This window comes from Tupaia chinensis, unplaced genomic scaffold (assembly GCF_000334495.1).
Source record: "Tupaia chinensis unplaced genomic scaffold, TupChi_1.0 Scaffold139757_1, whole genome shotgun sequence".
NCBI lineage: Eukaryota > Metazoa > Chordata > Mammalia > Scandentia > Tupaiidae > Tupaia > Tupaia belangeri.
The window spans coordinates 3,991,236-4,004,990 of record NW_006199637.1 but is presented as its reverse complement, the minus strand read 5'-3'; the positions used below and the strand labels follow the sequence as shown (position 1 = coordinate 4,004,990).

The 13,755-nt window shown below is 43.5% G+C and overlaps 1 protein-coding gene across 14 annotated transcripts in view; it reads right to left on the bottom strand.

Annotated features, from left to right (window-relative positions):
• Positions 1–13,755, bottom strand: part of DTNB (dystrobrevin beta) — a 275,346-nt gene that overhangs the window by 79,435 nt on the left and 182,156 nt on the right. For 13 of the 14 annotated variants that reach the window (XM_014593108.1, XM_014593114.2, XM_014593115.2 and 10 more), the window contains exon 9: positions 10,250–10,327. In XM_014593108.1, coding sequence (XP_014448594.1) covers positions 10,250–10,327 — 78 coding nt within the window. Of the gene's footprint in view, positions 1–9,479; positions 9,625–10,249; positions 10,328–13,755 lie in introns of those variants that run through there. The other variant, XM_027765810.1, reaches the window with a different exon arrangement.

Below are 13,755 nucleotides of genomic sequence, written 5' to 3'. Positions count from 1 at the left end.
CCGCTCTGCGCCATTCCCTCTACTGCTGCAATCTACCCAGAAGTCTCACCTGGAAATGGTGAAGAGGGGATGTCGCCTAAATTTGCCAAGTGACCTATTTCCCATTACTAAAGACATCAGAAATCTTTCCCCAGTAAAAATATTAACAGAGAAAAACACGATATAATGCTCCTCTTTTCCTCCCCTCCCCTTGTTTACATTTTCTCTAGAATAAATAAACTCAATGAGGCCAAGGAGGCACTATCAATCAATAAGCAGGCTTATTTCACATAATTGGCTAATCTCCCTACTAAGCAGTCCCAAGAAATGCAATGCAATATTATATTTCCATGTAATATATATGAAGCAGAAGAATAGTAGCTTTCTTCTCCTTTATTTTCCTGCTCTGAATGGAATAAGCAATGTTACAAGATGTTATTTATTTGTAAAAGAAAATCCCTTTCCTAACAGAGGAGGTGCTGGTGACGAGGCAAGGAGCGCCAGATGTGGAGAGAAGGGACCTGTTTCTGGATAAAGCCTGTAGGTCCTCAACTCTGAGGAGCCCATAGTCCAGAAAAGTATCGGACACACGGGTAACCACAATACCGTATGTACAAGATGCTATGGCTCAGAGGAGGAAGACTTACCATAGTTTCGGGGTGTTGGGGAAGGCTTCCTGGAGCAGCTAAGCTAAGAAGGAAGAATTAGGTGATGAAGAGAGAAGAAACGGGAAAGGATGGGGGACTCTGGGGGCCGAGTGGCACATGCAGCACCTACTTGGAAAATGGAGTCATTTCTGTGCCTCTGGGCATACTGGCCAGGCAGCAGAGTGGGATGCCGCAGGACTGGAGCTGCTGACCAGAATGAGCACCGAGGGCTCGGAAGCCACCTACGGAACTGCCTTGCCACTTGCTGCAATCCCAATTAGTACTGACTACAAAAAATGAAAAACTGGACTTCCCCTGTCGCTCTAGTTACATTTCCAGTGCTCAGTAGCGACCCATGGCTAGCGGCTACTGTCTTGGTTGGCACAGAACACTTTCTGTGTGAACAGGACGTGCTGCAGAAAAGAAGGTACCAGAAAGCTTTAATCAGGGTAATAATAATATACTCACATCTGCATTTCTCAAAAATCCCTCAGGTTGCGAAGAAAAGGCAGGATTGGGGTGGACTGGGGAGCAGATGGGAGGTTTCTTAATAAGATCTATGAAAAAGTTCAGAAGTGAACCCCCGCGCTGCTTTGCTTCGAGTATCTGCCTTACTGGCTATGGTAAGCTAAAATATTTTAATAGTTACATATTAAAAGGAGTGGCAAAATCTGCAGTTAAACATAGTGGATGAAACAGGCTCACTACAGGAATTTCTGCACTGCTGCGGACATTTCCGTTCTCCATGCAAGGCTGTGGCACGCTGTCATCGCTTGAAAGCAGCAGGTGCACTTGTTCAACGTCAAAGGAAAACATCGAGCAAGAGGTATTCAAGTTAAAAGCCTCCAAAACATTTGTAAAAATGTGTGAAAACCCCTGTGTGTGTTCGTGTGTGCATTAGAGAGAGACAGACTGGGTAGTGAGAGGAAGGGAGTGTGCTGAGAGGTGGTAGAAAAGGCGTGTGTGTGCCTGTGCACACGGGCATAGTGCGTGCAGTTTCTGCTGAGACTTGGGTCTGAGTAGTTGACTGCCCTCTGTCAGTGTGAACCTGAGGCAGCTGGAAGACTCTAAATGACAAAAACTCATGCTATGGTCTAGTCCTCTGGTGCCTCCAGGCACCTCTAACTCAACCTTGCCATTTTCCTGTCCAAATCTTTTTTTTTTTTTTTTTTTTTTTTTTTTTTTTTTTTTTTTTTTTTTTTTTTTTTTTTTTTTTTTTTTTAAGAGGTTTTTGCCTTAGGGCCCATGCGCTTGCTGGAGAGAGAGACAGAGACAGTGAGAGGGAAAGTGAGACACACCCCACACCCCCCCGCCATGCAGGGGGCAGGATGGCCATACAGGAATCACTTCTCCATTCTCCTCCCAGGACTTTGAGCACAACACGCACAAGCACCTGGCATGAGTTTCAAACCGCAAGTTCTGAGACTCATACCACAGTTGGTCATGTGGAAGTCCAGCGAGAGTCCAGCGATATAACCGCTATGCCATTTGCTGGCCCCAAATCTTCCTCCTGCATTTTGATGAAAGTTTCCTTAACTCAAGCCAGGAAGGAACCCAGAAATAATCCACTCTCTTCCTCAGCGTCCCACGTCCGCAATCCACAAAGCCTGCCTCACTGCCAGTACCCCGGGATGGCAAACTGAATGCAATCACACTGAACTCACGGTCTCTCTCCCCTGTTCCTCTCACTGCTCTGTCAGTGTCCACTGATGGCAGTGACCCTGGGTCATGTCCAAGACCTCAAGCCTCAGTCCAGTAAGAGGAGAAACACTTGCTATGTGCTTTGGTCACCTCGGTTTTCATACTAAGCTTGTAAAGTATGGATTTAGAAATATTTTGTTTGTACTAATCTACATTAGAACTGGTGAAAGGTTTACCTTAAATGCTTGAATGGAAATGGAATTTAATCCCACCCCAGAAGCACTGAAACTGGCAGTCTGCCAGGCCCGGCCAGGGATCTGGAAATCGGCCAACACTGAGGACCCTGCAGTTCCCTAGGATTATGTGTTAATTTTCAATTACTCTGCTTTTCTGTCTTTCAGAAAATGACGGGAAGAAAAAATAATTCCTGGGTTGATTTGGAGAGATTCTTATGAAGAATTCACATATGTTATCCATAGTTATTTCCTACAACCTTCAGGAACTTTTGCTTTTCAACCAAAACCTATCTTCTTTATTGCAGAGTCATTTCGAGAAACACTGGACAGAGTCCCCGTAAGGAGAGTTTTCGGCATCACCACTTTCCTTAGCTTCTTTTACAATTTTCCCCACATCTCTGCTGTTTTCATCTATAAAAACAACAGATTGTGGGCCAGCAGGTTGCGTGTTGGTTAAGGCACTGGGTTCTCACATGGCCAACTGTGGTTTGAGTCCTGAACCCAGTGGCTTGGAAATCACAACAAATAGGGCCAGCAGGTGAAGTGGTGGTTGAGACGCCGAACTCCAACATGGCTGACCACGGCTCAAGTCCAGGACATGGCAGCTTGGCTTTCTCACCTTCCCCCCCTCTCTCTCTGGTCAATTAAAAAATAATAATAAAGGGGACCAGCAGTTGGCATAATGGCTATGTCTCTGGACTCCCACGTAGTCAACTGTGGTTCGAGTCCTGGACCTGGTGGCTTAAACTCACGCCGGGCGCGTGTGCCCAAGCTCCCGAGAGGAGAATGGAGGAGAAGGGATTGTGGTGTGGCCATCCCCTCTGGGGGATGATTTCTCGCTTTCTATCTCTCTGTCTCTCTCTGTCTGTCTGGCGAGCGCACGTGCCCTATAGCAAAAACTTCTCCAAAAAAAAAAAGAAAAAGAAAAAGAATAATAAATAAAATTAAATAAGTAATTCTTTAAAAATAAATAAAATCACAACAAATAAGTAAAGGAAGAAAAACAGAGAGAGAGAAAAAAAAAACAAAAACAAACCTAAAATAGCAGATTGTGGTTTTGGTCATTTTTATATGTTCTATAGATGACGAGATAAACTTGGGCCCAGGGTCAGAAAGCCATTTTAGTACTGTTCATTGCAACTCATCTCTCAACTTGATCATGTTTCTACAATTCAGAAATGGTGTTTATGCTGTGGTACCTTCTGTCCTTGAAAAACTGCCTTCCTTCTTGTGAAGGATTAAAGTAAAAAAGCCCTAACTGATAAAAATCTTGCCATTACTTAAAGACTCCTAGCAATTGGGACTACTCAAAGGCTCTAATATGTGGTGTCTTCAAGAAGTTCATGAAAAATGTGTATTATGAAAAAAAAACTAAAAAGTTTTTTTTAGTTTTTTTCAAAGTTTTTTGCATCAAAATAAACTTACACTTTAATTCCATTTTTATTCAAACTTTCTGAAGTCCCCTCACATTTACCAGTTATTCTACAAAGATTGTGCTGTGTCCCAGTGCAGGACATCATCATTAACTGAACAAAAGATAAAAGAAAGCATTATTTGGACCAGCAGTGGCATAGTGGCTATGTCGCTGGACTCCCATGTAGTTGACTACAGTTCGAGTACTGGATCCAGTGGCTTAAACTCACGCTGGGCTCATGTGCGTGTGTGCCCAGGACCCTGAGAGGAGAATGGAGGAAAAGGGATTGTGGCATGGCCATCCCCATGCGGGGGCGGGGGGTGATTTCTCACTTTCTATTGCTCTGTCTCTGTCTTTCTGGCGAGAGCACATGCCCTAGAGCAAAAAATCTTTCCAGGAAAAAAAAAAAAGCATTATTTAATGCTCTGGAGAAATAAAAATGAAGTGGTAGGAAAAAGAGAAGTCTCTTGAAACAAATCTGTCCCAATGCGGGTGGTCATATAATACACTTACACATGTATATACTTTTTTTTTTTACAGGAATCACCCAAAATAAGCCTACGGCTATGTGTCCACAGCACCTTGGACTACTGGCTAATTATTTTGAACTCCCATTTCCAGAGCATTCTAACTCCTGGGGTGGCTTTGCTTGGGCTTCTGTCACTGTCTACCTGGCCTGAGTCTTCCCCACACTGTGAACTCAGTTGCTGTTCACTCATTTCCTGGGTTGCTTCTGAAATTTTGTTGTCATTTTTCCTTTTTTCTTTGACCTTATGGGTTTTTAATTAAAAAAAAAAAAAACTTTCAGCTGACATTTGAGGAACAGACAAAGGGGGCTTATTTCCCGTCTGCCCTTTCTCTGACTTCCAAGTATGCTATTCACAGGCCCTTTCCTTCAGCCATGGTTTAACAGGTTAATGAATCACAAAAGGACATAATGACCTGTATAAATGGACATAACCTGGGTAACCTAGACCCAAGGCTTTTCTTTCTTCTTTATTTTTTAAATAAAGAATTATTTATTTAATTTTATTTATTATTGTTTTTTTTTAGTTTGCTGTAGAACATGTGTGCTCCCCAGAGAGAGACATAAAGAGAGTGAGAAAGCAAGCTACCAGGTCTGGGACTGTAGCTGCAGTCAGGCATGTAGGTGGGAGACCAGCGCCTTAACCAAGCCAACGCCTTTCACAGGAGGTAAGGCTCCCAGCTCAGTGTGAGCACATCTGCAGCTTTATCTGGAGAGCCCCACCATGGGAAGAAGGAAATTTCTCGAAGAGGAAGGCATGCACATCTCCACACACCTGTGTGCTGGGTAGCAGAGCAGTGGTCTGCCGAGGACCTCTGCCATTTTCCTTTCCCAAGATCTCTCTTTTCTCCTGACAGTATTACCTTCTTTTGGGAAAATGCTCCTCCCTCTGCTCTGACGACATAGATCTCATGGGCGTGGCCCATTGCACATAGGGCGTGACAGCCACATGATCCAGGACCAAGGAACTGCTGGATTAGTCTAATCCTGAGGAGGGTAAGAACGAGCCCTGGAGTGGCAGGCCGCAGGGGTGGGTCTGCAAAGTTTTCCACACTGGCCTGAATATAAGGTGTGATTTAAAATAGTACAATAATCCAGAGTTCAACTCACATTCTGAACCTTGAGGGATTTTTTTATTTCTAGGAGGAAAATATAAAGAGGAAGATTTCAAGCCTGGGTTTTAAAACTTTGAGGTACTTTTGTTGTTTGTTTTTAAATAGACTATTCTGATACTTTCTTTTGTATTATTCTTTAATTGCCAAAGGGCATGTCCACTTGACAGAGAGAGGGAGAGAAGCACCCTCCCAGTGGGGTGTGGTCACACCACAATCCCTTCTCCGTTTCTCCATCCTATTGGGATTCGGGGACACATACATCTGTGCTGTGTATTTTTAAAGCTGCTGGGGCTGGGATTCAAACATGTGGTTGGCCATGTGGGATCCAGCTCCCTTAACCACCAGGACACAGGGCTGGCCCCATTCTGACGCTTTTAAAAGAAAGTAAATTTCAAGAAACTAGTTCATCTAAGGCAAAAACAAAATTTCTTTTCAGCTACAGAAATGTCAATGTGAGGATATAGGAGAATATTATAAACAGCAAATCCCTACAGTAGAATCTCTCAGGAACATAATTTGTAGCTCCTCACAAGTCAGACGGCGTCTTTGCCATCTATAAAGTTTTCTTCTGCAAGAAGTACCCCTTACATTCTTTTAATTAGACTAATATAGCATTTTTTTAAAGGTTTTTTTTTTTTTTTCCATAGGGTGTATGTGCTCCCTGCAGAGAGACAGAGAGAGGGAAAGTGAGAAATCATCCCCTGGGGGGATAGCCATGCCTCAGTCTTTTCTCTTCCATTCTCTCAGGATTTTGGGCATGCACGCACACGCCTGGTGTGATTTTCAAGCCACCAGGTCCAGGACTCCAACCATCGTCGGCCATGTGGGAGTGGCAGCCTCTTATACACTACGCCACCTGCTGGCCCCAGCATTATTGTTCTTTTTCATTGCCAGAGGGTGCATGAACGCATCAGAAAAAGACTGATAGAGAGAGGGAGAGATGAGAAAGCACCTCCCAATGGAGTGTGATGGTACTGCAAGTCCTTCTCTATTTCTCAATCCTGTTGGGATTCTAGCTATGCACACACATGTGCACAGAGTTTTTCAAGCTGCTAGGGAAGGGATTAAAATTGCAGTCAGCCAAGTAGGATTCCCGCTCCCTTAACACTAGGCTACGGGGCCAGCCCACAGCATTATTTTGACCACTGCGGTTGTCACTATTTTAGTATGCGCTGCCCACTGAAAGGTAGAAACTGAAACACTTCAATTTTCCCTGTGTTATTTTATTACTGTGTTCTTGCCTGATTCAGTACTTATGTCTTATGCTGAGTCTCTAAGACAATGAGAAGTCTCTTATTTCTGGAGTGTAGCTTTCCCCTTGGGGATCCTGCCTCTGGAGAGCCAGGCTCTACAGCTAGGATGCTGGGCTGAGCTCCTGGGCTTTCTCAGCCTCTGGAGAGACTAGTTCAGAGGAGGGCAGAAAAACAGATGGGTCCTTGAGCGAGTACACAGGTGATTGTGGATAGTTATTCTCTTTGGTGACTGCAGCCGTGAGACGTCAGGCTGCAGTAATAATATAAATTAGGCTATTGATGTCCACAGGTGTATCACAATCTTCTACTGAACATAAATGAGCTCTCCTAAAATTCTGTGGAGTACATTGTTACAATAGGAGCACTGTGTTGAACTGCTCTTTTTTTTAGAGAGATTTTTGCTATAGGTGCATGTACTCACTGAGAAGAGAGAGAGCGAGCGAGAGAAATCACCCCCAGGGGGCATGGCCATGCTGCAATTCCTTCTCCTCCAGTCTCCTTTTGGGATTTTGGACACACACGCACATGGACTCAGTGTGTTTCAAGCCGTCGGGTCCAGGACTTGAGCAGCAGTCAGCCATATGGGAGTCTAGCGCCTTAACCACCACGCCACCTGCTGGTCCCTACATGCTCTTCTTAATGAACAGCAGAGCTGCTCCTTTCTGGCCTGTGCTTTGGCTGCCTTTGGTCTGCTGGTCAACCGCTAGGTAGTCTGTGATAACTGCCTTCAGGAATATTAGGGACTGACTCCATCCATAAAGAGGTGGAGCCGACAGGTGATGGATCCAGGCTGTAATGTATTATCTGAAGCAGCTTTTAAGTGGCAGATACCATTTTGTCCTGACAGTTGTAGCTGGCCACTTATATAGGGGCCTGAGACTTAACAGAGTAAGCCTATGGGTCAGTCCTTCTACAGAGGGGGCTGTGGTTACTATTGCTCCGAGTCTCTTCCTCAGCCTCCTCAGGCAATAAAACATTATCCAGAAACTTGCTCCCTGTAACAGCCTGCAGCAGCTAGACTGCTGAAGCCACCGACTGCAGCGCACCTCACATATGACACTCATTGTTACCGGGCACTGGGGCCTCATGCACTCAGTTGACTCAGAGTGACAAAACCACTCAACCAAGAGAAGAACTCAGATGAAGTAAAACCCGACTTAACAGATGGTGTTCCTAAAATGAACATAAAAACCTATAAGCTGGGACCAGCAATTGGTGGAATGGCTATGTCGCTGGACTCCCATGTAGTCGACTGCCGTTCGAGTCCCAGACCCGGTGGCTTAAACTCCTGAGAGGCGTGTGTGCGCGTTTGCCCAAGACTGCGAGAGGAAAATGGAGGAAAAGAGATTGCAGCATGGCCATCTCCCCTGGGGATAATTTCTTGCTTTCTGTCTCTCTACCTCTCTCCATCTTTCTGGTGAGCACACGCGCCCTATAGCTAAAACTTCTCCAAAAATAAATAAACAAACAAACCTTTAAGCTAAATTCTTTTTTTAACCCCCCTTGTCTCCCTGGGTTTGAAATGGAAACATCGCTGGTTCAAAGCCTGAGTCTGGATGCTTTGTGTGTTTAGCATATGTAATTACTGACTAAAGACAGAGAGGGTTATTGTAATATCTAGGTAGTGGAAGAGTTTAACAAAAGTTTTATATTCTATAAGCCTTCTGTTCTTCCTTGAGCAGGTATTATTCATAAATTATTCTCTGCCTCTTCCTCACTTTTAAAAATTACAGTTTTCTTCCTAAATAATAAAAACAGTATATCAAATCCTCACATAAATCTCACAAGGTAGGTATTATTATTGTACCTACTTCACTGATAAAAATGAGCAGACATGTGTTCAACTTTAGGTAAGAGTCAGGATTCAAACTCAGACAGTCTGGCTCAAAATCCTATGCTCTCGTGCCCTAAACCACTCAAGTCTGCCCCAAAGCAGCAGCTCGGCTACCTTCCTGCTAGAAGTGTCTTAACAAGGCTGTCTGCAAGAGCTCTTACCTGGTCAGGTGCCGGGCCTCCAAGTGGAAAACGCTAATCTCTGACTTGGGAAGCTCCCACCTCCACTTTTCCAGGGCAGCCCTCGGGTTTCCTCCTCAGTCTCCTTCGAAGGTGATTTCCCAAACACACTTGATAATAACAACCACCTGGAATACTTGTTAAAAACGGAGCTTCTCAATGGCTGGCCCTTCGTTCAGAAATTAAAGGAGCTGGATCCCACACAGCCGACTACGGTTTGAATCTTGGCCCTAGCAGCTTGAAAAACACACTGCCCGTGTGGTGCTCAGCATCCTGACAGGACAGCGAAGTGGAGGAAAAGGGCTTGCAGTGTGACCATGCCCCACTGGGGAGTGCTCGCTCTCTCTCTCGCTCTCTCTCTCTCTGAAGTGAATGCATGCACATGCCTCTGGCAATTAAAAAAAAATGCTGCTTCTCAGGATCCTAGTCCTGGAGATTCCAATTTACTAGGTCTGATATGGCCCAAGAAATCTGTATTTTTTAACAAGCAGCCCAGGTGATCTTTCTTATCAGTCAAGCTTGAAAAAACGTTGCTCTGGGAGTTTTAGCCAATGGGAGCAACCATTGCTGATCTTCAGTATTACATATTAGGTCAAAATAGTATTAAGTAGATGACATTTCTGTAGCCGAATTAATCCAAGGCAACCAGGACATATGGCACAAAGTGCTTTTATTCAGGAAGGACTCGAGGGTGGGTTGGAATGTCTTTGTGGTTTTTCCTTTGAGTGATGACTGTTAGAGAGAATTCTTTAATGGTTGTGCCCTTGAGGGAGCTTCTGCACGGCTCTGGTCCTACAGCGCTTAAATCAAATAGAAAGGAAGCCATTTTATATCGTTCTTTTAAGTCCTGCCTAAGAGAATTCGGGAAGGGAGTAAATTAAATAAAGAGGAGAAAGGAGTATACAATTCTTGTTCCTCGAAGGATCCTAAAGCACACTGCTTGCATAACTAAGAGAGGGACTCGGGCTTCCATCGTAAATGTTTATGAATCACAGACCGAGTACTTTAGGAGACTATTTTATGAAGGATGACTTCAATTTACATAGTTTAAAAAGAAAGCAGAAATGATCTTTGACACGCAAATGCAAAACTGTTGAAATTCATGACTATCAAAATATCATTTAATGTTAAAAACGATCTCAAACAAGCCTAATCTGCTCCGACACTATGTTCACTGCTTGTCACAAATGAAGTTTCCACCTGAGGCACCACTCATAGCCACACTTCAGTTGCTGTATTTATGAGTTGGGGATGGGAGGGGAGAAAGGAAGATAAGAACCAGAAAATAATATTAAAAGACAGTCAAAGTAAGAGAAACCGGCTTTCTGGCCCTGCAGAACTACATCTCAGGCCTCATTTGGAAGGGGGATGCTACAGGTCAGGAGCAGGGGCCAGGCCTGAGTCTGGGGCACATGGCATACCTACCTCTTGGTGGGAGTGGGCACTCCGGAGGACACGTGGCTCACCATGGTGTCATTCATATTAGTCAGTGGGCGAGGAGGACTGGAAGAAAAGACATTGACATCGTATTAATAATTACCAACACGAGGAGGGGAAACCATAAAGACTGAGAAGGGCCAAGGAACCGGCCATCGTTCCTGATAAGTGCAGTGGGACCCGCAGGAGTGGGGGTGGAAGTCGATCCTTAAAGCCTAAATTCAAGCAGAAGGGCTTTGGTCCAACAAAGCCACAGGACTCAGGAGCTGTGGGGTGGAGGGGAGGTAACAAATTATAAACGCGCACTACAGACACGACTTCAGTGGCTTTGCTGTGTAAGTTCTAGGACATGGGAATCTGCATTCTGCAACTTTTCTCCGTCTTTGGTCCAGCATTACTAGGTATTTGGCACTTGCTGTATATTGTGAAAGTTATAACATTAAAGTGCATCCTGAGATTTGGTTAGAGCTCACTGTCAACCCTCAGATTTAGTTTGCAAACTTTTTACCGAAACATTCCATTAAACGCTTAATTCAAAACTAAGTCTGGGACCAGCAGTTAGCATAATGGCTATGTTGCTGGACTCCCATGTAGTCGACCGCGGTTCGCGTCCTGGACCCGGTGACTTAAGACTCACGTCGGGCGCGTGTATGTGCATGCCCAAGATCCCAAGAGGAGAAGGGATTGCGGTGTGGCCATCTCCCCTGGGGGGTGATTTCTCGCTTTCTATCTCTCTGTCTCTGTCTGTCTGGAGAGCGCACACGCCCTATAGCAAAAAAACCTCTCCAAAAAAAAAATTAAAAAATAACAAAGTCTCGAGCAAATTTAAATGAATGCTTTACTAGGATCTTAACACTGAATCTAAATTTTATACCTACACCTTAAATAGAATGCTGACTTTTATAACTTAGTCCAAATGTAAACGTGAGGGCAAGCACTTTTGGCAACTTGTTTTCAGCTGCTGGTTTTCTGGACTCAAGTTTTACTTCTCTCTCTTGTGAGAGTCCTGAATAAATGAGCCCAAACTTATCAAAAGGAGTCCATTATCTTGCCTTCCAGCCTTCTTCAACCCCTCTCCCTCCCTACAAGGTTCAGCTACAAAAGGGTTCTGTCTTGCAGCTGGAGCTACAGGACTATTGCTAAATATTCCTCCTGGGAAATCGCTTGCTTCCTCTTCTAAACTGAATGGAGTACTTCAGGGAGAGTTCTCCATCAGAAGCAGAAAAGCGAAGCCAAAAGTCCTCTCATATTTCGGTCCTGGTTTCTCCTCCTCTTAAAGAGCAGAGTTAATTTCGTAAGATGTAGTCGTACTGGTTACACTGCAAATGGCGGTGACTTTTGAGGGACTGCAGGCTTTACTACTGACATTTTGCAGATTTTATACTACTGTACAATCAAATAAGGCTCGAGGGTGGTACTTTAGGGAGAGCCAAAGAACTGAGAGGGATCTTTCTCTCCACCTAGTTATGTATGTACCCTCCTCCCCTTTCTAAAAAACAATTTCATTTCTGGGTAAGGGAATGATTTCTTAGGTCGGCCAGTAGCACACAGGTAAGGTAGCCAGATTCCACATGGCTGACTATACGGTTTGAGTCCCAGACCTGGTGGCTTGAAACAAATATAATAAATAAATAAATAAAAAGATATTTAATGGAGAGGATCCGAGATGGAAAGTAATTTCCTGGGAATAATTTAGGCCTCTTGATTTTAAAGCCACAGTACAGTGCTTATTGTTCTACACCTTCCTCTCTTTGTCTGGTAAGTCCCTAAGTAAGAAATTCAGAACTGAAATACACCTTTCTAGGCTACAAGCCAATTTCTGGTTATTTATCTGACTACCCGTCTTCCAGACAGAAATCTAGTTTGCCCCCAAACTTCCATCCGTATTCGTGTTAGTGGCTACGCTATATTATAACCAATAATTTTAGGTTAACCAATAATGAAAGTGAACACAGAAATGAGCTTATTTTAAGTCCTAAATTTATAGTTTTGCCTCTGGTTCTTTTAAATTAATTGTCCAACTGGAACAATTCCTGTGAAAGAACCAAATCCAGCATAACAGCTTTTCCTACTTAAAGGCACTAGAAACAATCTGATCATGGAAACAGAACAGACTTTGCTTTTTTAACGTATTATTAGCTAGCCTTGTCCAAAGTAAGATAAAGGCATTTCGTGTTGCTTTCAGAATAACTGTTACCTAGTACATTTCAATATTGAACCTACTATAGCATTCAATTTCCTTTCTGACATTCTCATGGAAAAATGACAACTGACAAACACAATTTTAATTCATTAAACACAGATGCATGTGATTAGATTTCATGATGTGTGGCATTTTGTTTGGTCTGATGCCACCAAAGTCTTCATAATCATCTCCATCTTTTGGCAGATATGTTCGACTATCATCTTTCAGCACACATAATATTCAAGACTGGGCAGTAATCCATTCCCCAAATTTCATACCCTTTCTGAACCCCTAACATATTTTGCTAGAGGGACAGGTGTGTGTTTGCAGTTCAAGATGAAAGCAATATTTGTAATAGTAAAGGAGCTCTTTCCTGGGGGGTCTCTAGGGACTACTGCCATAAATCCTGTGAAAGGCAGCAGCTAAGATGTGTTCTTAGAAAGATATAATACATCAAAAATGACTTCTGGTTCAAAACCAAAACCTTCATGCTTCTTGTAAGACTTAACTGAAAAGAACGTCCAGGTGTGGAGTGGATGTATAATGATACAAGTTATAGAAACTTACAAAGCAGTAGAGCTGACACAACTCATCATATTGGTTTTGCTGATCATTAGCTTCTAAAACTAGGTGAATACTCTGACTGTGTCACCACGTATTCTGTATCTTCCTTTGATAAAGATCTCAGCAAGGTATCTTACAGACACTAACGAGTTCCATGATACCAAAATGGCCACCAACCATTGCTTGGTTCAGAAATTTAGGAGGTTTCTTCTTCATTAGCAAGATAAATCAATGTTTGTTTTGTTTTGTTTTGTTTCCTTCCTTCCTTCCTTCCTTCCTTCCTTCCTTCCTTCCTTCCTTCCTTCCTTCCTTGCTCTCTCTTTCTTTCTCTCTTCTTTCTTTCCTTCATTCATTCCTTCTTTCTTTTTCCAAGAGGAGATACAAAGGTAGATGATACAGGTAGAGGAAATTTGATACATCCGAAGAGGTGGCTATAAAATAACATGCAGTGTGGGAACAGCAGGTAGCATGGTGGTTAAGGGAATGGATCCCACATGGTTGACTCCACAGTTTGAGTTCTGGACCCGGAGGCCTGAAAATCATGCCAGGGACGTGTGCATATATACCCAAAATCTCAAGAAGAAAATGGATAAGGAGGGACTGCAGTGTGGCCATCCCCCTGGGGGGTGATTTTTCACTTTTGCTCTCTCTGTCTGGGGTGGGGGGAACATACAGGCCTTAAGGAAAAAAAAAATCTACGAAACAAAAAAAAATGGAGAGTATTTGTTGGTTCTTAATCAAAAGG